Raw genomic sequence first — 25455 nt, 5'->3', positions numbered from 1 at the left:
TTTTTTATTAGTTTGGCTGAGACTGAAAAAAATCTTTTGATGTATGTACGTAGCAAATACAGAGGCAGGATGACCTAGTAGAGGGAGCTGGCCTGAGAAGCCCTGGGCCATTGGGCAGATCTCTAAAGCTCTCAGGGGTCGTGGACGTCGCTGTCTCTTGGTAATAGAAGATTTCCTCTAGGCTCTCCCCGGTGAAATAAAATCCCAGGTTTGGCCCAAAACATGAGAGAGTCTTGGGGGCTAGGATCCTAGGGAACGGGAGGCTGAAAGGAGAACTCGCATATAGGATAAAGAGCAGAAGATTTAGGAAGGTCTAACTTAATCATTTATTTGCTGATCTACTTCCTTCAAAAAATCCCGAAAGACAGTTAATGTTCTCTATGTCAGTTTTGACAGAGATACAGCCGTGGTGCTTCACAAGGAAAAGTTTAGCTAAGCAAACTCACCTGGGGGGCTGAGCAGGTGGGGATGGGGGTGGGAAGTGTCTTGCTGTGAGCCTGTATCTCCGCCCTCCCTCCCTCCCACCCTTGCTGTAGCAGGTTTGGGAAAATTCTCTAGAGTTCTCTCCCCTCAGAGGGAGCTACCAATAATAGCGTTGTTCCCAGTGAGGCTCGTCTGCACTGTTGTAAAACGAGGCGGCAAAGCAAATGGAGAACTAACTGATCCCCTTTTATTGATTGGTCTGAATCCAGAAGTCACTGGCTACTAAAGACATTGTGGATGGGGGGAGGGAGGAGAAGGGAAAGGGGAGAAATTAAATTCTATCGTCATACATGGGTTCTCAAGTCTCAAATGTTTTCAGATCAGAATCAGTGAACACGCCAAGATGAAAACATTGTGAAAGCGCGGATCACAAATCGGCACTGAAACGTTGTCCACCTGCTTTTGTAAACCATGATTGGAACGGGGCAGAACCAACTCCATAAGGCTCCTGGCATTCGAGCCGATCTCCACTTGGGCCCTGGGTGCTGGAATCGATGAGGGGGCTGGTTCAAGGTTCAATTCCAAGAACAGGCCTTTAGAAGGCCAGAGAGTCTGTGGGCAACGGCAGCTTCAATTGGAGTGGATGCACTAGAGGGAGGAAGGACTAAGACTTCTGTCATTTTCACAGAAACCCCCATGGCTCCCAATGCCCCAATTCACACTCTAACCCAAGGAGTAGATACTCTGGGGTTGCTCCACAGGCAAAGCCACTTAAAATACCCCAACTTTCTTGTGTTAGAGAAGTAGGAACGGAATGGCTATCACAAGGAGGAGCGATTAGCTGTGTTCTGCTTGACCCCAGAGGACTGAGACCGCAGGGAGAAAACAGACAGAAGTCACTGAGAGGCAGATTGAGGAGATGTAGATAAGACCTCTTCTCCCTCCTAACAAACAGAGCTGCCTAAAAGTGAAATGAGCTACATGAGAAGATGGTGAGCCTCCTGGAGGCTGAACAACTGTTGGGGTGCTAGACGGAGGATTCTTGGTCAGATAGGGTTGGACTTAATGGCTCATCAGAAACTCTGAGGTTCTGTCCAATTGTACAAACAGAAAACGACTTCCTCCTAGACATTAGATAGAACATGGTTTGTGTCGGGGTTTTGGTTCCTACTCTGGGGGTGAGGTGATGAGGGTGGCAAAGCATCATGGGTCCACAATTAGAACTGAAAAGTAACGAAGTCACTATATTTTGACCTCTGTCACATTAAAAAAAAAATCATCTTAGTAAGAAAACTGTTGGCCAAGAATAGGATTTTTTCCCCCTTTTTTTTGGTGGGTTTTGATTTTCAAGCATTTAGAAAAATATCATAACAGTTGCTGCTTGTGGACTAACAGCATAAAATCATTCAGATTCTAGAAATTTTCCACAGTTAAAGCTGAACAGATAATCAGATGTAATCATTCCATTATAAAATCGGAGGTAATCACAGAACCAAGTGAACACAGATGTCCATCCTTCAAGTATCAGAAACTGAACATCTGAACTCCTTCGGAATTTCTCTTAACGAACCTCAAGAGAGGGCCAGGCTTCTCTAAAGTGTATACACAAGGCGACAGTGGATGCTCTTTTGAGGATTCAGTGTATATTAGTCCCAGCAAATTTTAAACTGTACCTGAACATCCCTTCTATGCCCTATTTCCTGTTTTAAACCCAAACAAACCTGGCATTTTCCCAAGTAGTACCTAGATGCAAAGGGAAGGTGGGGATAGATTGTCATCTGCCTTACGTTGTAATAAACACCTAAAATTCAGCAGGCAGTGATTAATGAGATTAGGAGGATAGTCTTAGACCATGAATAATTCCTTACTCCAATTTAAAATTAGCTAATTAGCCAATGCAGTTAGGATGTTTAACATTAAGTTTGGCCCCAAAACCGGGAAGCGGAGGGAGGCTAAGTACTAGTTTGTGCAAAGAACAGAAGAATGTTAAGTTTAAACAGTGAATCACAGAGTGTTCAATAAGGTAGAGCACAAAATCTAAGATATCTCGAGACTGGTTAAATAGCTCGATTGCTCTACAAAACTCAAGAAAAAAAGCAAGCCCACACAACAACAAGGGGAAGTTAACACTTCCCTTGGAACCTGAGACACCCAGCCTTACTTCATCAGCGGCCCAATCACTAGGGCCATGGAGATGGGAATGAGACAGTAGCCTCTTTGGATTGCATCAAAGGCAGCAAAGAAAAATACCCAGGGTGGTAGTTAAGTCGCCAGTGTGCATTACAGTGAGGTTCACCTCATATAAGCCTCCTCTTCCTTTTCAAGCAGAATCATCACATACCCATGCAATAATATTGCTGCAGTGCTCATTTTTTTAAAAACTAAAAAAATGTACAATGTGGCAGAATACTTTTTAAAATGAAGCAAATGTGTTCTCTCCTGCTGGCTGACCCAAATATAATAATGTACAGGTTTTGTCACAGGGTCCATCTGAAGAGCTCAACATTTTCATAAAGATTTTAAACATCACTGGGGAAATGTAAAGAGAAACACACCATTAAAATACAATGCCCGTGACGGCCAATGCAACGTAACAAGGCCGAGTGAGGTTGTTTGGAAGGCTAGGGTTCTGAAGTCACACTTAATTTCCTTTAAAAAAAAAAAAATCACAAAAAATGACCCCCAAAGTCGATGCGCTGATTGGAACATAAGTACGCCAGATACTATAGTGAGGGGAAAACACTGCAAAAAGGTAATCTCTATTTACAGAAGAATGATTTAAAGACATTATGCTTTTCTTTACAAATAGATGAAGAACAGGAATTGTCCACTTTTTAAAAACTCTTTACATATTTATCTTCAGGATTTCCACCCTCCACTATTAAAATCCTCCTGACGGGCTGTATCACAGTCATTTTTTTACTTGACTCTCCAAATGAGATTCCATCATTTCTTCATCGTGTGTGGCCCTGGTTCTCCTGGAAAGTCTCTTTGGGCACAAGTCAAGAGACTGTTTTTTAGACCCGCAATTGAGAAGAAAAAAAAAACCACAAAAAAAACCTAAAGACCCCTCCCCCCTGGTGTCAGTCTGTGCATAGTTCATTCATCACTGTCCGAAAGCGTCTCATATTGTGAAGAGAGCAGCGGGGCGGGCTCTCGCTCCCACATCCTGTTTGGTGGGTGAGCAGCTGCCTGGCTCACAGAGGAGGGGGCGCAAGCGATCGACGTTGGCGGCGTACTGCTGAGCATCCGCATCGTCAAAGGGTTGAAAGGGAACTGCGTTGAACCTGCCGAAAATAAAATTTGGCTTTTATTGATCAATGAATATGGCTGAGGAAAATTTAATTTCCTTCTGTAGAACTGAACAAGAACTCGTCACAAAGCTATGGGGGATATGATAAAGTTGTTAGAAGAAGGGAGTAACTTCATACTGGGGAACAGGTACCACGAACAACAAGGGCGTTGGCCAGACTCTCTGCGCCCAGTACGCAGCAGGGTCTGGCCCTCCATGGGGGCCCTCACATGCTTTTTAAGTAATGTCACAGGGCACGTGAAGGCAGAACAAAGAATAAGATGACTGAAGACGCAAGAAAATACAGCCAATAAAAATATTTAGATCTCTTTTATTGAGTATGAAAAAAGAAAACTGAAGAATGGCTTTATGGCACATTATTACCAGAAGAATAGTGCTTAGGAGATTTCCAAAGTCCGTAACTGGAGGGAAGGGGCCAAAGGGTCAGGGATAGAGTTCTCTTGGGGCAAATGAAGTAGCTGCCCTGGATCCAAGTGGGGAAGGAAGAACAGGCTGCAGGCCAGTGAGGGAGTAAGCCCAAGTTACGCTGGGATCCAGGACCATTTCCCATAAATCCCTCAGCAACTCCAGCCCCTGCCGCCATCTCCAAGGAACAGGATTCTCAATTGCTTGAGAATCTGGGAGACAATCATTTTTCTGAGCTAGATTTAATCAGACTAATTTTTTTTTTGGCAGCCTGCCACTGCAAGAAGAAGTCTTTAGCTGATGTAAGAATTTTGGAATAACAAGTAAGAAATCGCCTTCCGACAGCACTTTAAGCTTTACAAAACACTTTCTTCACCACAACCTTGTGAGGTAATGAGGACAAAAACTATTTATGTGACTTGCCCGTTCTCACACAGTAATTCAAGAGCCTGAGTTCAAGGTTCTTTCCCTTCTATGCTATGAGGAATATTGGCTGAAGAACCAAGTCACCATGATATGACAGTTATGTAATTCATGAATCAAGCGTGGGAAGCAAAGGCTGTTCAGCGTATTCTTTCCCATTGGATGTCTCTGTTTTCCACTAAAGAGACCTAAGGTAATCCTAAAACTAACTTACAATCATTATTCATTTTATACTGCCACTGTATTGCAGGCTGAGAGGTCAAACAGAATTCTCTTTCTAGACCTACCATACATACAAGAACATGACGTGTGCCATAAAGCTGAAACAAACTATTTTTTGAGATGACAGTTTAAGAACTAAGCTCTGTAGAACCAGGCAAATCATATATAAAAAGACTACAATATAAACAGAAAATAAATTAAAATGGAATGTTCTTTAATTATGACTGAATTTGGCTCTGAAAAAGATATGAGAATGAACCTTCTTTGCAAAGATGCAGGACTGTGGACATGGAACACTGCATATATACTGCTGGATTTGATCGACGTGGTGATTAATTTGGCTGAATAATTTTCCCCCTTATTCTATTATAAGGGATGGACCTCAGGGTGAGGGAACAGGAAAGGATATATTGGGAAAGGAAGTTGATGTTGAAAATATGAGAAAATTTTCTTAAAAATTGACCTGCTTGGAGGCTTTGGGCTGAGATACCCCTTCCCGTGCTATGATTCTTTGACTTCAATTTATAAAGGTCACTAAGTATACACTGTGATGGACTGGCCATCTCTTTCAGGAGGCCCCTCTTCCAGCAGTGCAGGTCCCAACACATCCACGTACATGCTGTGTGATTGTCATCTCTGCGCTCCTGCACATCTGTCCCATTGGTCCCCCCAACACGCGGAGAGACTTCTTCTTCTTGACACTATGTGGGTAGCAATGGAACACGGTGGCCGGGCCCTGGTTATCCCTGGCATTCCCTATGTGATTGAGCCATGCATTTCTCTGGATTCTTCATTCGTCCATGAGCATTAATGCTGCACTTTGGGTGATCCTCTCTTACAGTCCTTTGGAGAGTGTGATATCTCATGAATCGCAGCCATACATCATTACTGGAAGAATACTGAGGTTAAAACATGGGCCTTTGTTTCAGGAAGAAGTCTGAGGTCAATAAAAGCACTTCACAATTTCCTGAAGTCAAGTTGGCCCACTCTTTCCCTCGGTTCTATCCTGGGCCCAACTCATTGTCCATGTACATTATCTGTTCAAGATAGAGGTAGTGATGGACTCTACAGAGGACCTAGCCAACTGCCTGTTATCTACCACACAGCAGGCATGCTTCATCACTTGGCTTTCCTGTACGAAGAGTTAGGCTGAATTCTTTTGAGGGATTATGATCTTGCCTAAGATGTTCTGCAGTACTCTGGGCCTTTTTGCAATCAGCTTGAAGCCATCCATGAGGAGATGTATCTGGAGAACCTCACCCTCTTTAATTTAGTCTGACCATGTGACCACTGGCCTCTGGGCCAGTGACTAGCTAGCACCTTTAGGACAAAACACAAAGACTTTTCCATTGGGCTTTTAAAGATGCACTGGAGTGCCGGGCTGCTTCTAAACTTTATTCCCCCCGAGGCTCTCTGGCCAAACTGGCCTCCTTGCTCTTCTCCAGACACAGCCTTCACAGAAGCAGGGCCCAGACTCCAGCACTCCTGCATTCTGAGCTCAGGGGGCAGTGTAAATGCCTCCATCACCCTCTCTGATGCCCTCCGTCATGAGTGTTTTTCCTCACCCGTATACAAGTAGTTTCCCTTCAGTGAAATCTGAGTTCTTTCAGTAGACATACCACCAGCACCTAAGCACAGTGCCTGGTAAATAGTAATCACTTAATAAATGCTTGTGATTGATCAGGGTCTGCACTGGACTTACCTCTGTCACTTACATGCATATCTTCCTGTTTTTATTTTCTTTGTTTGATGGTAACAAATCAGATACTTCTGAACAAAAAAATATGTTCTATCTTTCAAGGAATCTTGTATGCCTGACACGTATGGCAGAAACACTTTGCTGGAGGAAGGCCTTGAAGGTGGTATATTGCCCCTACTGAGTCACATCCTTTCTTAGTAGCCAACAAACAGGAAGCATGGTAGGATCCTGTACACTCTGGCCCTTTCAATTCACTGTGTGACTGAGACTGAGTAGCAGACCATTTGTGAAAGCCGGCCTGTTCCCTTCTCATACTTCCAAAGGTACCCTCAATGTATGGACTGACCATCACAAACACTGTACAGACAGGAAAGTAGGGCTACAGTTCCCTTTTTTGGTCACAAAGTCTGAATTCCTTCTGCACCTTTGCTAACCCTTCCCTCTTACATACACCTGTGAATCGGGGTGCCTCCAGCACGGACCTCCTGTGTACTCTTGGTTTAGTCCAGCTTTGTGCTCTTTTGAGGGTCATTTCTGCTTCCTCACGCAGGACACATCAGAGACTAGGATGCGAGTCCAAAGGTGGTGGCCCCATTGGCCTTCAGGATGAAAAGAGTTTGTGATAAAGTCTTTACAAATAGCTTCCATTTCTGTCTGTTTTCCTCCCAATCCCATCACTCCATGTCTTCAGGATGACTGCTCAGTCAGGTCTTTCTCTGTGCTTCTTTTAATCTTGCCTTTCTCTCCACACCTCCTCACTGTCTTATGAGGCGATACTGCTCCCAATCTTCCACAATCCCCCTCCCTAAGATTTTACAAAGGCATTTATATTCTAAACCAACATTGCCGTCGGCTGCCGTATGTATCTCTTGCAGTTTGGTCAGGAGATTAACTGTATGCTGGCTGAGGTGCTTTCCTGGCTCTCTTGGTTTCCCCACTATGGCAACCTCTTTAGGAAAATGGTTATAATATGGTTCTGTTTCTCATTTGGGAGCATCAACAAACATCTTATTTAAATAGTTCAGGTTGAATTTGTTGGGTTTTTAAAAAACTGAACTCTGCATTTTTCTTTTCTAGTTTTACATTAACATTTATCTTTATTCTAAGAAGTTGAGGGTCTGACTGTACACCACACCTTATGTAGGTCTGTATGCCAAATCAGTTACAATTAATCTCCTGTCTGTTAAAATATAATCAATTTCATTTAAAAAGTGTTATTTGGTACTTGGCATATGCAGCACCTCCCAATCCTACTTGAAAAAAATTATTTAGACAGGGGTTCTTAACTGTTTTTGTGCCATGGACACTTGTGATAATCTGGTGAAGGCCTATGGACTCCTCAGAATAAAGCTTTGAAATGCATAAAACAAAATGTGAGATTACAAAGGAATCCAATCATGTCAAAAATTATCAAAATGTCTTTTTTTTTTTTTTTTTAAAGTTTACAGACCCCAGGTTAAGAACCCCTGATGCATCATATAAGATGAGACTTCTATGTAGCGTACAAACCTCCGGCTTCTTGTTTCTTACTGCTAAAGCACGTTTTCCAACCTGTTTTTCACCATCCTCCCCCACACTCACCTTTGTACTGAAATCACAGAACATATCAAAGTGGACGTTGACTTACTAGGGTGGGGTGGGGGTGGGGGGTCCTTCTACTCTTCATGTAATTTCTCTATTCCCTCATTTTCTGCAGATCTCTTGTGCAGGTGCAACATGTAATTTCATGGTGATGTTGTCAAATGCTTATGAAGAGCATAAGTGGTCAAATGTGTCGTGAAACATTTCGTGCAGTCTCGGGACGCTCAACTGTCTTAGGCACTGTTTGTTTCTCCTAGGACTTGGGATTAATGGGGCTGATGAAAGCCACACGGCCTGGCTACAGATAGCCCACAGCCATGGAAGACCAGAGGGACCAGGCAATCTTACATAAATCGTTACTAAGAAGAGAATAAAGCTCTTCTACTTCCCTTCATTCCTATTCAACGCCTATTGTCATTTTTGACCTGGGTACACTGAGATAGGCAAGGATCTAGAGAGCTGTAGAAATATCAGCATTAGTATGTACTATAGGATTATCCTTTTAAAAAAATTATGTCTCATTGCCTCGGTTTCTCAATCTTTGGGGCAAACATAAATCTGGCCTCAGACATCTGGAGTAGCCTGCAGAATCTGACGAGGCTGACAATAAGCTCATGGCTTGCTAAGAGAGTGGAATAGCAGTGGGGAAGAACAGTGTGCTCCTATTGCCAGGATGGCTGTCCCAGTATTTGGTGGTCCAGGAATTGGAGGCTCTGGGTGATGAATTCCATCGCTGGGACAAAGCTGCACATCCATACAAGTTGGCCAACTGGGTCCAGTGGAAGAGTTGGCGAGGAGGTAAAAACACCGCCGGATTCATTGTTCCTTGGCTGTTTCTAACGGTTACTGAGAAGATGACCATGATGTGAACAAAAATGAAATTAAATGAGTCTGAGCCAGGGATGCTACACAGAAGGTGGAGGGCAAATTCATGGAATTTATAATAATCCAGGTGAAGGCGAAAGCAGCTCCCATTCCCTAGTGATGCTGCAGGGACCATCTGATGGGACTCTGAAACAACCTGTTGCTCCAGAAAAATAAGAGATGAAGTTTGGGAGGAGGATGGGGACTGAAAGAAGAGATATTCTTCTTATGCTAGTTCTTCCTGTTCATCTTGGCCCAAGCCAGGCCTCCCTCAAATACTGGGACCAAAAAGGCATATGCTACCACTATCCCAAGGTGTACTCTGATAGGAAAATGGGCAAAGATTAGGGTGGGGAAAGAGATGCGATGCTTGCCAGCTAAATATTGCCAGGAAGAGGAGGAGGTTTAGAGACTCAGCTAGCTGATTTCTGTCCAATGGGAGTAGACACTGACTTACTGAATGAAGCTGAATTTTATAAGTTGGGGAAATTAGCCAGTCAACTTCCTGTTCCAGTCTGTTTTAAGCTCCTATGCAGTAGGGACAGGAAACCTGTACCGGTCCCTGTGGGTTCTGGTAGAAATCTTGGCCCTCTAAGGATGAGCTCCCTGCCCACCCTTTTACAATGTGAAGGTAGGCTGGGGAGGTTGCTCACTAATTGAAAAAGTAAAGGGTTCTTAATTGACTCTGTAGTTCTTGCTGACTAAACAAAGCCCAGACTCTTAGGAATAGCCTATTCCAGAAGCCATTAGAGCTAAGCTCTGGAGAGTATTCTTCCTGCTGGCTCAGGTACACTTTGGAAATTTGGATTTATCCAGCATGAACCTCCTGGATTGTCAGCAGACCTGCTCGGTGGTACCCTCTTCAGTGGCTTGCTCTAAAAGGATGGAAAGCCCAGAGGGCTTTACCAGGAGGGAGTTATGGACATAATTATTAAAACATGAAGACTGATAACCAGCCCTGTAATTTCCCAGTTAGGAAATACCAAAAGAAGAAGGAAAGCCACCAGCCCCAGCACCTGTTTACCATCCACCACCTCCCATGTAACACGACCTTACGAAATTTAGATTGTCAAGAGTGCTCCCAAAACTCATTCAGTTCTTTCCACAGGAAGTTAAGGGACTAACATCCCTGGGGATTCCAGGGAGCAGAGAGGTTGAGGCAGTCAGCAAAAAGGAGACAAAGACTTCTGCCTGCATCGAGATGGCAGGACAACCAGTAAGATAGGCCTCTACTACAGACATAAATTAGCCTGAGTATAGCATGGATTTGTTCAATGTGTGGAGATGGGCCTAAGTTCGGGTTTACTTTATCAGTCCAGCCCATGACAGAAGGGCAAGTTCATGGACATTCCTTGATGTGCCCAAGCCTTCATGCACTATGACCCTCTGGTAGGGGCATCTCCCCAGAAGGCATGGCAGAGATTTCTAACTACACTACAGACATGAACTTTAATAGGATGGGCAGGGCTCAGGAATGTGCCAAGCTTGAACCCACTGAATTCTCCATGAAAAAGACTGTTGCCCTCTGAAGGGCAATATTTTCAGACCACCTGCCACTTCTACTGTCAGCTCTGGCTGCCTCTTTGTGATAACATGGAGGCTAAAAACTGTTTTGATGCTTGTTTGTGTGGCTTGCTTAGTGTCCCTTGCTAGACCGGCAGATGAGGCCTCCTTGTGGAGGCAGGAGAGGCTAGGTGGTGGCACTCTGCTGATGCCATACAAAGGGTGACCATTTATATAGTGAGCTGGGTCCTGTCAGCCTGGACCAACAGTCATATTGCTCCTTGAGTAGCTGGAATAATGCTGGAGACACAATCCACTTCGCCTCTAGAATAATGTTGGGATGGGCAGGGAATTTCATTATACTTTAAGCCAAAGAATGTGTTTTCACTGCCCTAGAGGTGGATGTCTCTATGAGGGGGAAGTGATGGCCACAGGAAGGGGACCTACAGCCCAGGCAGCTGACCAAAAGGCAGGGAGGCCCTCCCCACAGGCCACAGGATGAGTTCCAAACAAGGGGTGGGTGGGCTGTAAGCCCTTAGCTTCTGCTTCCAGAGAGTTTTTTCTGCAGATGGTTGGACCAAAGATGCCTCTGAATGCTTCTGCACCTGGCAGCCAGTTTTCTGGCCCAAGCTGCTGTCCTCTTGGCATATTGACAATCAGTATGTGCTACTACACTGAAACCTGTACCGGTCCCTGTGGGTTCTGGTAGAAATCTTGGCCCTCTAAGGATGAGCTCCCTGCCCACCCTTTTACAACGTGAAGGCAGGCTGGGGAGGTTGCTCACTAACTGAAAAAGTAAAGGGTTCTTAATTGACTCTAATTCTTGGCCAGTTAGGTGCATCATCCGTCCGATTAGGTGGCATTGGTTATTCAGACCCTGGGGGACTCTTCACTATTCCCCTACTTGGACGTTCCCCCTGTGGCCGCAGAAGGACCAAGACCCTGGACTAGGAGAATGCCTCTGGCATTAATTGTCTGCTTTGCTCAGGACTTGGGCCCAATGGAGAAGGATCAGGACACACAGACACCTACAATGGGGACAGGATGAAAGGTTTTCTTGGGGAATCCTATACAAACCGGTACAAAGAATAGAAGATATCGTCTCCGATTTGACAGACTATTTATTCCTGCATGGGCTGCTATTACTGACTTGGGTGCCTCTCCATACATGGCGACCTAGAGAGCTGCACCTGATATATCTTGGCTGAGCGTACTTAGTAAAATGGATTTTAGGAGTCGGTCTCTCCAGATCATAAACGTGCACTTGTAGGGAGTGTGGACGTGGTGTAACTCAAAGAGAAAACCAACTCGGCTAATTCCGTTCTCGGGAGTCACTCTGCCAATCAGCTACACTTTTTTTTTTTTTGCTTCCTGGTTTCATTTACTTTTTAGAAGGGGCAAGTTAGTTCCTCTGGCTAGTCCCTGACCCCAGCTGGCATCCTACCTCAGATCCTGATGAACTGTAGGACTCTGGACAAATCATTTAATCTCTCTCAACTTCAGTTTTGTCATCCATAAAATGGGGAATAATAATAATAGAACCTACCTCACATGGTGTTGTGAGGATCAAAACAGATAACATATAAAATACTTTCCACAGCTTAAAGCTCTATATAAATGCTTACAATTGTAAGTACAGTGACCAGCACGTTGGTATTTACAGATACTTTTAAAATGCCGATTCTTCTCACCCTCTGCTGCCTTTTTCGGCCACTTTGGCACCATCACTGTAGAAAAGGAAGGGGCTGCATAGAGTGGAGGGCCATTTTGTATGTTTCCTTGTTCCATATGTGGTCATGGCCAAAAAGTGTTTATCCCAAGCAGCCAGCCCCTCGGTGGCGAGCCTACCTAAGCTGGCCCTCAGAAAGCATATGCCATTTTGGCTGAGACTGTTCTCTCAAGCCTTTCCAACGTGGCAGGCACAATGTGTCCTACGTTAAATGTGTTTTACTGGGCATGACCTTCAAGAACCCCTGGTCAAATCTATGCACCAGAGTAGAAGGTAAGACTCCAAAACTCAGAGGCCCAGATGAAGAGGAATGCTGAAAGACTAGAGGTGAACGTCTCAGGAGTGGCACTTGCTACTAGGGATCATTTGCATCACATGATGAAAATACCTGAGCCTACAAAAGCTTATGCCTATCTACTAAAAACAGCCCTTTACTTGCTATGAACTGCACGCTTATGGATGCCTCCACTAGTTTCAGAAACAACACAACTGATTAGACTAGTCGCTTTCCCAACCCATCCCTCCCTATCTCTCTAACCAGAAACCCGAGTCAGGCGTTTTTGTGCTGCTCAGTACACCCAGATTCTGTGCTGGACAGTGAGGTGTGCACTAAACAGTGACTAGTAGGGAACACAGTTCTCAAGATATAAAAGTATTGCTTTGGAAAGAAACAATAGCTATGGATAAATATAGATAAAAGTAGTCAACAATGCTGTTTTCTAGCCCCCAGTAAGTAAATTTCTCACCTGTGGAAGAGGGCCGATCTTCCCAGGCCCACACAGGGGTCTGCCTGTGGTAGTCTCCTTCTGAATGGACAGATGACACTGAAGAAGGTCGCTCAGTTCCTAAGTAGCCCTGACCAGGAATAGGCGATTTAGACTTCCTACTATTTGACTTGCCAATTAGCTTCGGTTTGCCAACTCCCCCGCCTGCAAGCAAGATTTATATGAAAAAAAAAATCACTCTTGATACATCAGGGTTCCAAGATAAAAAGCATATGAAACACACACATAAACTGAATACAAATAAAGTAAACCAATTTCTTGGGGAAATCTGAACTGCTCAAGAAATAACTGAGCACCCTTAGTGGGAGCATAAATGCTCTGAAATAGAAATTCCTCTCTTCTTTAACATCTGTAATATGGTGGAAAAAGCATATACTATTTCTTACTCTTTTCTTTCTGACCTTCCAACCTAAACACATTCTCCCTAAAAGTGGGGGTGGATACGGCTTCTTAGCAGCTGATAACAAAGTACAGAACTTCCTTCACATTACCAGCACTGAAAAGATGGGTGGCTCCCCTCACACCTCAGTGTTACTGGCGTAGGCCTAGCTGATATCTCTAAGAAGCGATCCCAACTTACATGGGCATATTAAGTCTTTAACAAGCTTTACCAGAATTGGGCGATGGGTTTGTTTCCTCTCTGCGTGCTTCACTACTGCCCAACATGGATGGGTTTGAACCACCTGATACTACTCCCATAGGTGGTGTCAAGACAACTCCATGATCTTCTCCTTTGTCATCAAAGTTTCCCATGAGAGCCTTCCTTATTATGTCTTCTAGACCCAGATTACTGGCAGGATCCGCAAAAGAATGACCTCTAGAACTGATGGAGCCTGAAGGAAAAAGAATCCAAACGTTTGATGAACCACTACAAGAAGACTGGGGCCACTACAAGAAGAGAGCAGCAGGAAAAGAGACATCAATCTGGTAGCCTAGAACTCTTCGATGCCATCAGCATCAGAGTGCCTCAGTCTGCGTCTCACCCAACAATTCATGAAAAGGAGCGAGATGCCTGGTGCTCACTGATGTGTGTGTTTCTTTTCCTAAGTGAACCCCAATCACACCTAAACCAATACTTAACATTACTCTTCCTTAAATCCTCACGCGTTCTCCTCTGGTCTCCTTATACCTAAAGTTCTTAACCTTGAGCATGTTACATACCCCCTGGCAATAGTCTGGTGAATCCTATGCATTCCTTTTCAAAATAATGTTTTAAAATGCCTAAAATGAAATACATAGGATTACAAAGGAAACCAATTCTATTGAAATACAACTGTCAGCATTTAAAAAAAGAAAAGTTCCCAACCCCCAAGTTAAGAGCTTATCTTTGCCTTCTCTTTCTCTTTGCCTTTAATATGATTAATGTGCTGTTATTTTAAGTTAATGACTCTCAGTTGGTTCATTTCCACTACCTTATTAATTTAGGGGTTAATCATGTAGCCTCTAAGTTCAATGATTCCAGGCCCATGAGATTTAGAGGTGAAAGGAATTTCAAAGATTATTTATTAACCCTGTCAAATTAATACCCTTAATTTATACATGTGATAAAGGCTCAGAGAGGTCAGGTGACTTTCCAAGGTGACTAAATAGGGCCATACCTATGAGTTGAATGGGATCAATTAATCTGACTTTCCCATTGTACAGAGGAGGAAATAGGCCCAGAGAGGTTAAATGAAGTCTAAAGTCACGTAGAAAATTAGTGGTACAAGATGTAAAACGAATAATTTTAATTACATAAAACTGAAAAATTTTTGCACATACAAAACCAACGTAGCCAAAATTAGAAGAGCAGGAAACTGGGGGAAAAATTTTGCAGTAAATTTTTCAGATAAAGGCCTTATTTCTCAAACACATAGAGAACTGAATCAAATTTATAAAAATAGGAGCCATTTCCCAGTTTATAAATGGTCAAAGGATATGAACAGCCAGTTTTCAGAGGAATAACAACAAAGCTCTCAATAGTCATATGAAAAAATGCTCTAAATCACTAATCATTAGAGAGGTGCAAAATTAAAACAACTCTGGGATACCACCTCATATCTATCAGATTGGCTAACATGACAGAAAAGGAAAATGGCAAATTGTAAAGGGGTTGTGGAAAAGCAGAGTCACTAATATACTGTTGGTGGAGTTGTGAACTGGTCTAAATATTCTGGAGAACAATTTGGAACTATGCCCAAAGGGCTATAAATCTGCATACCTTTTGACCCAGCAAAACCACTACTAGATCTAAATCCAAAAGAGATTTAAAAAAAAAAAAAGAGAGAGAGGAAAAGGACTTACATGTACAAAAATGTTTACAGCAACTCTGTGTGACTGCAAAGAGTTGGAAACTGAGGGGATGCCCATCAACTGGAGAATGGCTGAGCAAGTTATGGTGTATTAGTGTGATGGAATATTATTGTGGTGGAAGAAATGATGAAGGGAATGGTTTTGGAAAAATTGTATATGAACTGATGCAAAGTGAAATGAGCAGAACCAGGATAACACTGTACACAGTAATAGCAATACTGTACAATGATCAACTGTGAATGACTTAGCTATTCTCAACAATTCAATGATCCACCACAACTCCAAAGGACTCAAGATGTAAAATGCAAACTGAGGGCCTGAGTGCAGAATTTTCCTTGCCTTTTTTTTTTTTTGGAGGAGGGGAAGCAGAACATGGCTAATGCAGAAATGTTTTGTATGACTTTATATGTATGGTGGATATTGTATTTCTTGCCTTCTAGATAGGTGGATGAGGGGCAGAGAAAGGTAGAACACTTGTAACTGAAAATAAAAAAATAAATTTAAAAAAAGACAACAAGTGGTAGTAAGTGGCAGGGTCAAGATTTGAATTTAGGTCAAGACCAAAATCGGTGTTTCCCATTATGCCATATTCAGTCTCAGCCAAAAGTCTAAGTTTTCCTTATTTGTTTTACCTGAGGTAGTGACTGCTGGCAGATTAAAGATTTCAGTTCCTGGTTGTGCAGCTGCTGGAATGAGACATCAAATATTTAAGTTCACTATCTGGAACCGATCATGCACATCAAAACAGATAATAAGTACTCAAAAGCTTTACTGTTTCAGGGTCTTAGCCTCTCCTCTCATTCTAGGCACCACTTAGGGTACTGACAATCCTTACAATTTTTCACCTACATCTTTATATTATTACTACAAACACAGTCATTGGTTATTCAGCAATTCTTCCTTAATTACAGAATTATAAAAACTATTGGTGTGTTCTGAGAGATGAGAGGTAAAACGTGACTTCAAGAGTGTCACTACTAGTACATCTGAGATACAGCTAATAAAATAAGTCCCACTTACCCATGTCAGAGTCACCTCCACCAGAGGAGTTCAACTTACGAAAAATTTCCTGCTTCTTTGATTTCACCATGGGGGAAGTGTTTTCCAGCTTGGTGAAGAAGGAAGGCAGGTAGCTTATGCTTCCTGGAGAGCGGGAATCATTCCTAGGAGGAAGACCAGGATGTCATGCTCTAGCAGTGGTGCCCCGACAGGTATTTAGGAATGTCTCTCGTTGAGAACAGTGATGTGATGCCACTGAAAGCTTCCCACCTATCATAACCACCAAAAGGTCCTTCCCCTTTTGTTAGAACTTACTGTTAACAGTGCTCCTAGGACACGGATTAGCCTCGGTTTCAAAACTGGATTATTGACCAGAAGGGAATGCCGAGGTGAAATGACCATGGGTCGTCAGAGCAGCAGAGCCAGGATTTGAACCCAGGTCCTCTGTTTCCTAATCTAGGGCTCTTGTCACTGCACCACACTGCTGCTCATGCTGTTACAACCATCTGAGGACACAACTACCCAGTTGAGCTCTCATTCAACAAATTCTCACAAAGGTCTTGAAAAGTCCTCACATACAGTGTTAGTTCAAGCTTCGTGCAAACTATGTTATTCATATTAAAGATAGTTATCACTAGAAATTGTTAGTTGAACCAGAACTCTAGAATAAAGTCATCTTCCCAAATGCAACTATGTGTTGCAATAATCATTCAAGGCCCTCTGATGGATGAACTACAGCATGAGAAAGGCAGAACTCAATCTCTGTACAGATGGCAATCTCACCATCCTGGTACCTACAGTATACCTTAAGAACTGACTTGTTATTTTGGTTAAATTCATGTCAGGCCCCAAAGTAGACAATGACATGATAACCCCAGAGACAATAAAGAGACGTGCACATTCTAACCCGAGATGGGGTACAGAAGAAGGAACTCCATAGTCTCGTATGAAGGATTATAGTAAGTTCTTTAATAAAGCTATAAAAAGGACTGGGAACGGTCAGCCCCAAAAAGAAGAAAGAACAACTTGGATTTTTTTAAACAAGAACAACCATGTAAGTATTCTGGAGTCTAAAGATCACAAAGTAAAATACTTATATAGGAATAACATGATCCTGCGTCATGACTAAGCCTTTCATTCGTGCAATGTTGACCGATAGAAAGATGAAAGAGAGCAGCTCCTGCCCTCACAAAGCTGACAGTCTAGCAGAGGACATACAAGACGACAGTTACAGCAGTTCACATGAATAGGAGGCTTGGCAGTCACAAAGCCCTGTCTATACATTAACTCGCTGATGCTCAGAGTGGCCCTGTAAGGGGCACTGAAGGCGTGATTTCCCCCTGTTACAGACGAAGTGAATTTAAATGGCCAGAGATGACTTGGCAGGCAGAACCAGAACCAGGACTCGGACCCAAGTCTTTGACACCAAATGCAGGTGCCCACTGAGCGTAACGGCTCGTGTGCCTGTGCGAGGGAGGCGCCCGGCAGAAGCAGGTCCCGAGAAGCAAGAGAAGAATGCTAATGGCCAACGAGAAATCCGCTGAGCTCGAGGCCCCCTCCGCCGCCAGCGCTCTGGGCTCACCTCTGCTCCGCGGGCACAGCGCTCTGAGACAGCAGCAGGACGTTGTCCTGCTTCTCATGGATGACCGGAACCTGAGGGGGGGAGATTGGCTCGTAGGGTTCTGAGGAGACATGACTTCTTTCTGGAGATTTCCCAGGCCTGAGATTATAAGATACACGTCATGAGAAAAAGAGCAAAAGCCACAAAGCCTCATGCCTTCGTAAAGCCAGGTTTTGTGCTGTCATTTCATTTGCTGCTGCCTCAGGAAGTCATGACACCACTACTATGTCATGGGCCAAAGAAGGTCTTCTGCCTAATCTGTCACTGGTGGGAATTAGCTAATAACTGACAGCACTGCTAACAGGCCTGAATGCTCAGAACGGAAAGGCTCCTTCCATGAGGCCCTCCTCTCTACCCCTGCTAGGAGCACCCAGAAGACCTTTCCACTGATCACTGTGGTCCATGAGCTATTAATTAACCCCCTCCCCTGAGTTTAATGTAAAGTTTTCCTCTGTCTACTAAGAAGGTAAAGAGAACTATTATGATTTGAATGTTACTTGGGGGGGAGGGGGCAGAACAAGCAAATTCACCTAGGAAGCAGCTTCTTATTCAGGCTGCTCCTACACAGAACCAGAGCTTTGTTTCTGGGTCAGTTTGTGTGAGAGGTGACAAAGGAAAGAAATCCTCCACACCAAGCTCCTCTGGAACACCAAACTTCTCACAGCGAAGTCCGAGTACTTGCTGTGTTAATAAGCCTTTTTCACGCCATTTAACCTTTCTGTGGCATTTCGACTGGACTCCACAGGCAACATGTCCAAAAGGGTCCCTTTAGAGAGATGTGAGCTTTTCTGCTTCTCAGCATAAGACACCTAGTTTCCCTGTACAGTACTCAGAAATACTCTTTCCTCATCAGTGGCTATACAAAAATACATCTAAAAAAATCAAGGTCTGAATAACTACAACAAAGGGGATGAGAAAAGGCATCTGAATCATCTAAAACAATGAATACAATCCTCCTGTTCCCCACTCCACCCTGATGAAAATAAATTAAAGGCAACAACGTAACTAAACACAATCTCTGTGGGTCCCTCTCCTGGGCACATGAGAGCCACAGAACAGACATGGTCTTGGGCTTGACAACAGGCACCAAGATGACCTGCTGAGAAGGCAGGAGGTGGACAGATGCAATCAGTTCACATCAGTGTAAGGAAGTGAGTTCAACATAGAGTTTGCACAAATCCTTTACCTTGCCCTGGATTTATCAGAAAGATTTTCAGGAGACACCCTGGAGCCGGGCCGTGGATGAAGGACAGCTTGAGGCTGGGATTCTGGACTGTAACGGCTCGATGTTTTTGCCCTCCCGGGAGTAGATACTAAAGGAGATGCTGAATTCTGGAATGTAGAAGTGGGAGGCTGCTGGGAAGCCTGCGAGGCAACTTGGTTTCTAGCAAAATCTTGTGTAATAATTTGCTGTTAATGGGGAAAGAAGGAGGTGGTTAAGCATCTGTAACACACCCATGTATTCTAACAGAAGAATTCGGTATTTGGAAGAAAAAAAAAGCGGGTGGGGGGCGAGGGGGAAGGGGATGGATGTACAGGAAGAGAAAAGGAACCTCAACAAACTCCTTGCTGGGAGCCTCCCCTTACGAACAAATCGGAACACCCCCAAGCCCCACAGGAAGCCTAGGCAGACGCTTACACAGATGTGGTCAGCGAGAGTGATGAGCCGGTGGGTCCGGGGAACCTGTCCCATTCCTTCTGCCTGGGAAGAAGGTGCTGGCGGTGGCAGCTGCTGCTGTGGAGATGGAGACTCTTGTTGGGGTCGATATCGCGGCAGCGATCCATCATACTGTCTACTGGGATCACCTAATGTGTGACAGACAGACACCAAGGGGGCTTTTCAGTGACGACTTTCTCCCACTGCTAATGATCCTCTGATCATTAAGCTAATTTCAGAGGTGTCTCCTCAAAGACTTTCTTAACTCATAACACATTTAAAACCATATTCAAGAGGAAAAAAAGCCCCAACCATTTCTTCACCCGCAGAATGATGACTACAACAGAAAGTGAGGGGTAGCACGCGTCAGAATCGGGGCTGAGCAGTGAACCAGGCCTATCTTAACAACCAGAACTCATCTCTTCTTGGATCAAAACGTCAGTGATTCACAAAAAGAGAACGAGAAACCAAGGTTTCTTCAATTAGGAGTTATTTTCAATAGTGCATCTACGTAAGTTTCTAGATTCACTCTAAAATTAAAAAACTCTATTTAAATTTTTTAGAAGCAAAGCGTTTACTGAAAGGTAACAATCTGAAACAAAGACCAATTTTAATGTTTTTAGCTAATGCTAAAAATGAAGAGCATATGCACATACCAGCATCTGTCCAACACAAAAAAGGAAACTGGTAGGTGTGAGAATCTAACTTTAAAAAGCCAAGCTGTAAGCAACAGTGATTCAGAGTTTCATATGTAATTCTCTTTTTCTGTTCTTCTTTGCAATAGGCAAATACTCATGCTTTTTGGTGTTGGTCAGGCATAAACACAAAGAGCCGAGGCCTTCAGAAAGCCTTACCTTCTGCAGGGTTTGTCTTAGCGGCCTCCTGCGGGTAGGCCTGGAGTTTTTCTTGGGGTGGTGCTGGTGAGCTGGCAGGGCTTATCACCTCAATAGCGTCTCCAGGCGGTTCGTATCGATGAGATGACACTTCAAGAAAGGGAATGCATATTATTTGAAAACAAATCATTTTCAACCTGCCCACCAATTTCAATGAAAAAAAAAAAAAGTATTCCATTTCCCTGTTGATAACCCTTAATTTAGAAAGCTATACAATTAAAGGAATAGAAGAAAGCAATAGATTTGCTTTTTAAAGATGTTTTTACCACAATTAATATTTTCCTCAATGTTACAAACTACAAAGGACAGATGACAGCACCACCACCATCATTTTATGAGTCCTCTAAAAAACAGACTAATAACAGCCCAAGAGAAGAACAGTGATGCTATCCTGGGAAAGACAGCTCAGTGAAGCACTTTCTGAAGCTGGGTAATAGAGGCACAGGCCTTAAGGGTGATTGCCTAATTCTGAGGTTCTGATGCAGACAATTCACATCCCTTAGAAAGATTTATAAGCCACCCACACTGCTTCTCTGACACAGTACATGAAAAACTGTCTACAAGCATTTCTGTAGACAACTGGAATGAGGTGTAATTACCAAAGTCACTTCAAATAAATTCTGAACCTACTGTGTAAAGCCATGGCAATGTACAGAAATGTTAGGGAATACTTGGAGGAAAATGAATGGTCCTTACGTCCAATTGGTGTTTTTGGCTAGAAAAAAAAAAGGTGGCAAGCTAGGAGAACCTGCCAGGATCTGCATATAACTCCCAATTATAAAAAAACAAAAAAGGCTACTATCATCTTAAATGCCCAATTAAATGCCCATGCTCCAGAGCACATGACTACAGATGTCTCCCACCCCACCCTTGGGTTTAGTTCCTAAGGAGCTACACAACCCCACGTGGCAGGAACAGGTGCTTCAACTTTCCCTGAGGTTGAACATGGCGGAGGAGGTTTTAAATAAGGGCAGCATTAGCTCTACCTGCTGAATCTGGTCTAAACTGATTCAAGGAGAAAAGTCCAACATCCAATGAATATTTTGGTTATATGTACCTGCTGCCTTCTGGTTCTTGTTCTGACACCACATAGTTCTTAGGACTTTCCCCTGAATGTTTCCTGGCTCATTTCCTACTCCCTCCTCCCCAGCTCTCTCTGCCACAGAGTTGTTCTTTCCAGGAGGAGAGCATCATCGTGTGACAGTTATGGTCAAAGGAGAAATCTCCCAGGGGCAACTAGGTGGCACAGTGGATAGAGCTCTGGCCTTGAAGCTTGGAGGATCTGAATTCAAATCTGGTCTCAGACACTTGACACTTACTAGCTGTGTGACCATGGGCAAGTCACTTAACCCTGAATGCCTCAAAAAAAGGGAGAAATCTCCCTAGCAGTTTGTCTCACTTTGCCAATCCCTAGGTCCTATTATTCCAGGCCTGCCTCCCATGCCAAGTAGGCAAAGGCAGATGAGACGATTCTGCTCATCCTTCTCCAGCTCAGATGAGGAAACTGAGGCAAACAGGGTTAAGTGACTTGCCCACAGTTACACAGCTAGTAAGTGTGTGAGGCCGGATGAGTCCCTGGTACTCTGTGCACCATGGCGCCACCTAGCTGTGTGTGTGTGTGTGTGTGTGTGTGTGTGTGTGAACAAGACATAAATTGCACATACATATAATGTACGGTCAAACAAATGATTCTGGGATAATGGGTGCTTCTGTCCAACTCCATTAATGTGGATGAAAGAAAGGCTACTGAATCTCATTTAATTACTCTCCAGCTCTTGGCAGCGTGTCTCATTTGGAATTCTGGCACTGGCTCTAAGCAAAGGCCCCATGCCTCTCCTCTGTCTTAGCGCACTCAGTGGCCTTCCCACTCCTCTAGGACACCCTGGCAGGTGCCCGGCTGGGCCGGCGGTGTCAGCCATTACGCTTCTGCGGATAACTCGGCGCTGCTACCGCCACGCGCCTCTTTCCAGCAAACACACCTCGGGAAGCCTCTGGCCCTGAAGCTAGGCCTGCTCTACCTTGCCTGGTACCCAGTGACCGACCTCCTGGTCTTCAGAAGCCGAGGCTGGGATACATACAACTACTGGAAGAGTCGGAGCTCTGAGAGCCGCGTTCCCGCGCATCCTTGTCGGAGGCGATCTGCCTGGTGATGATGACATCGATGAAGTTGGCTGCGGTGATGGTGGTCTTTCCCAGCGTCCTTAACTCCTCCTCATACCGAGACTTAGGTGGAGGGGCTTTCTCTTTCCCTGCCTCAGAATAAACGACCGAAGACGACTGGCCCTGCGGCTTGCCGCTCGGGAACGTCGCGGAGGTGTACGGGCCCTGGACGGACCTCTTGTCCACCTCCAGGGTTTTCTGCTCCAGCTGCTGCTGCTGCTCACTAGCCAGGGCCGACCTGCCTCTCAGGTTCTCCTCTAGCCGGGACGCTTCGTGCTTACTCTCCTTCGCTTTGGTCACTTCCATCTGAGGGGCTGAAGCAGCGGCGTCCACCAGGGCAGCCAGGGCGTCGGCTGCGGTGTTGTAGCGGGAGGCAGGCAAGCCTGGAGTTAGGGAAGGCCCGCCGGGGGGCAGCTGCCTGCAAATAAGTAACATCAAAAAAATCAACGGGCGGGCGAGTGGCGGAGAGGAAAGAGAAGCGGAGGAAGAGTCGGAAAAGAGGCGTTCGGTCGGCACCTCTCTGCGTCAGGGTCCATCGCGGACACCTCCCCGATGTCCCTGGGCCCTGCCTAGCTAGCTCAGGGGCTGCGGTGAGGGCCACATGCGATGAGGGAGTGAAAGTACTCGGTGAACTAAAACGGCGTCAGAATGAGGCCTCATTATTCCTGACAATGACAAGGAACTGCAAAAACCGGACGCGGGGGATTTCAGCTGTGACCGAGTGTCCGCTGCCAACACATTCCCAAATAGTTAGGAGCTGAAGGTGCCTATGAAGGACGGGCCTATTCACTGAGAGCCGCACGAGAACACGAATTCACTGCACAAAAGTCAAGACTTGTAGAACAGAAGCATGTTTTTATGCCATAATGACATTCAGTTTCAACCCATCCAAAAGAGGAGAGCAGGAGCTGAAACACATTCCTTGGGAAGAGACGCACGCGGAACCTACATGATGCGCAGCTGCGCGGCGGGATCCAAAGGGGTGATGACGCTGGCTCCGTTGGGCCCCTGGAAGATAGTGGATCTTTGCTGCAGAAGATTCTCTTGCGTCCTCACTGAGGGGGAAGGGGAGCGGGCGTAGCCGTGGCTGCCCGGCCGTCCAGGCTGCTCGGAACCTGCAGGGTTTTGGACAGAAAAGGGTTCTCAAGGTAAGAGAAAGCAGGGCGCTGACTTTCTCCTTCCTGGCCATTTTCTATGAGACCACCTCAAGTTCTGATTACGCCTCAGAACAGAGAAGCAACGAGCATCCAGTCCCTTCAATACCCATCTCCCTGACACTGCCCCCACAGACTTTCACTGCCTGATGGTCCTGGGTTCAAGATAGGCTGACTCTTAACCACGGCTCAGAATACCTTCGGGAAAGCTTCAGGCACCAGAGTTAACTGCACTCCTTCCTTTCCAGTCATCTCGGTCCTAGCCAGCTCAGCTGCCTCGCTGCCTCCTTCTCAATTCCTGTTTTGGAGCCAGGAACCACAACCAATCCAGCCCTGCCCCTGCTAATGGTCTGGGGACCAGTCTACCCTCCTGAAGCCCATCTTACTCTTCCTACAGCTTTCCACATTACCACTGCCCTCGGCCTCCTTGAGAGCAGGGACTGCCTTGCTTCTGTAGCACAGCAAGGTGTGAAGCACACAGCACATGACTAATCATTGTTTTTCCAGTCATTCTTTCAGTTACATTAAATATCTATCATTAATGGGCAATTCTACAAAGCTATAACTAGTCTACAAAATTATAAGTAGAATGAAAACATTAAAAGACTGGTTTTTCTTTTCTGGCATGAGAAAAAAACAAAAGGTCTTTCACACCTTCTGAAATCCCAGATAATTAAGTGCCCATTCCATCCCAATGCTAAATGGATCAATGAGCAAGTCAGAGGAGGGTAGTTCTATCCAAATGAATTTGGCCACAGACTTGGCTGGTGAATCCTGGGGTACAGAATATCCAACATGAATTGGAGGAGAAACTGGGAGGAAAATAAGTATTTTCACTGAAAAAAACTATTGGAAATCATGAAATATTTTTATAAACATTCATAATCCCATGGTAGTATTTTTTAAAAGGAAAACATGTCTCTAGCACTGACATTTTCTTATGAAAATCTTATTTCCTACAGATTACTAGGGTTTGTGGGATTCACTTTTACATACACTGGTAGGTATAATGGAAAGAGGGCTAAACAGAGAGTCTGGAGACCTGGCTTTAAGTCTGGGCTCCTCACCTAAATCCTGTTGTGACCTGAGGTGAGCCCCTTTTGTACTATTCACCTCTGGCTCTTCCTCTATGACAAGAGGTCTGAACTGGTATGTCACAGACCCTTTTGGCAAGCTAGTGAAGCCTATGGAGCCCTCCTCAGGATAAGATTTTTAAATAATCAAAATAAATGTTTCAGCTAAGAGGTGAGTGAAAATAAAGATGCAAATTTTTTTTACTCCTAGCCAAATTCGTGAATGTCCTGAAATCTACCTATCGGACTAAGGGCCCCTACGTTAAGAATCTCTGCTCTAAGAAATGAGAGAACTCAATTAATGATTTCTAAGGTCATTTTTAACTGTAATGTCCTACAGGTCTAACTCAACTTTTACAGAGAGAGAGGGGGAGGGGGAGAGAGGGAGAGAGAGAGAGAGAGAGAGAGAGAGAGAGAGAGAGAGAAAGTGTGTGTGTGTGTGTGTGTGTGTGTGTGTGTGTTAGTATTAAAAAACTGTCCAGTATTATAAATGGGGTTAGACTTCCCACATTCATGTGTGTGTGTTAGCATTAAAAAAAAAAAACTGTCCAGTATTACAAATGGGGTTAGACTTCCCACATTAGTGTGTGTGTGTGTGTGTGTGTTAGCATAAAAAAAAAACTGTCCAGTATTGCAAATGGGGTTAGACTTCCCACATT

General features: G+C 44.5%; 1 protein-coding gene across 10 annotated transcripts in view; it reads right to left on the bottom strand.

The window, feature by feature from the left end:
* Nucleotides 1–648: 648 nt before the first annotated feature.
* The window catches only part of NCOR1 (nuclear receptor corepressor 1), a 184524-nt gene continuing 159717 nt past the window's right edge, over nucleotides 649–25455 (bottom strand). For 6 of the 10 annotated variants that reach the window (XM_027861867.1, XM_027861866.1, XM_027861873.1 and 3 more), the window contains 11 exons: nucleotides 23519–23684; nucleotides 22488–22987; nucleotides 20371–20499; nucleotides 19499–19665; nucleotides 19046–19269; nucleotides 17821–17958; nucleotides 16260–16402; nucleotides 15872–15925; nucleotides 13559–13780; nucleotides 12909–13091; nucleotides 649–3710 (listed from right to left, as the gene is read on the bottom strand). In XM_027861867.1, coding sequence (XP_027717668.1) covers nucleotides 3523–3710; nucleotides 12909–13091; nucleotides 13559–13780; nucleotides 15872–15925; nucleotides 16260–16402; nucleotides 17821–17958; nucleotides 19046–19269; nucleotides 19499–19665; nucleotides 20371–20499; nucleotides 22488–22987; nucleotides 23519–23684 — 2114 coding nt within the window. In that variant the 3' untranslated portion in view covers nucleotides 649–3522. The remainder of the gene's footprint in view (nucleotides 3711–12908; nucleotides 13092–13558; nucleotides 13781–15871; nucleotides 15926–16259; nucleotides 16403–17820; nucleotides 17959–19045; nucleotides 19270–19498; nucleotides 19666–20370; nucleotides 20500–22487; nucleotides 22988–23518; nucleotides 23685–25455) is intronic. The other 4 variants (XM_027861868.1, XM_027861871.1, XM_027861872.1 and 1 more) reach the window with 4 other exon arrangements.

This window comes from Vombatus ursinus, unplaced genomic scaffold (genome assembly GCF_900497805.2).
Source record: "Vombatus ursinus unplaced genomic scaffold, bare-nosed wombat genome assembly UNPS02014768.1, whole genome shotgun sequence".
Lineage (NCBI taxonomy): Eukaryota > Metazoa > Chordata > Mammalia > Diprotodontia > Vombatidae > Vombatus > Vombatus ursinus.
Note: the sequence above shows the minus strand (reverse complement) of the source record. Positions and strands in the feature narration are given on the sequence as shown.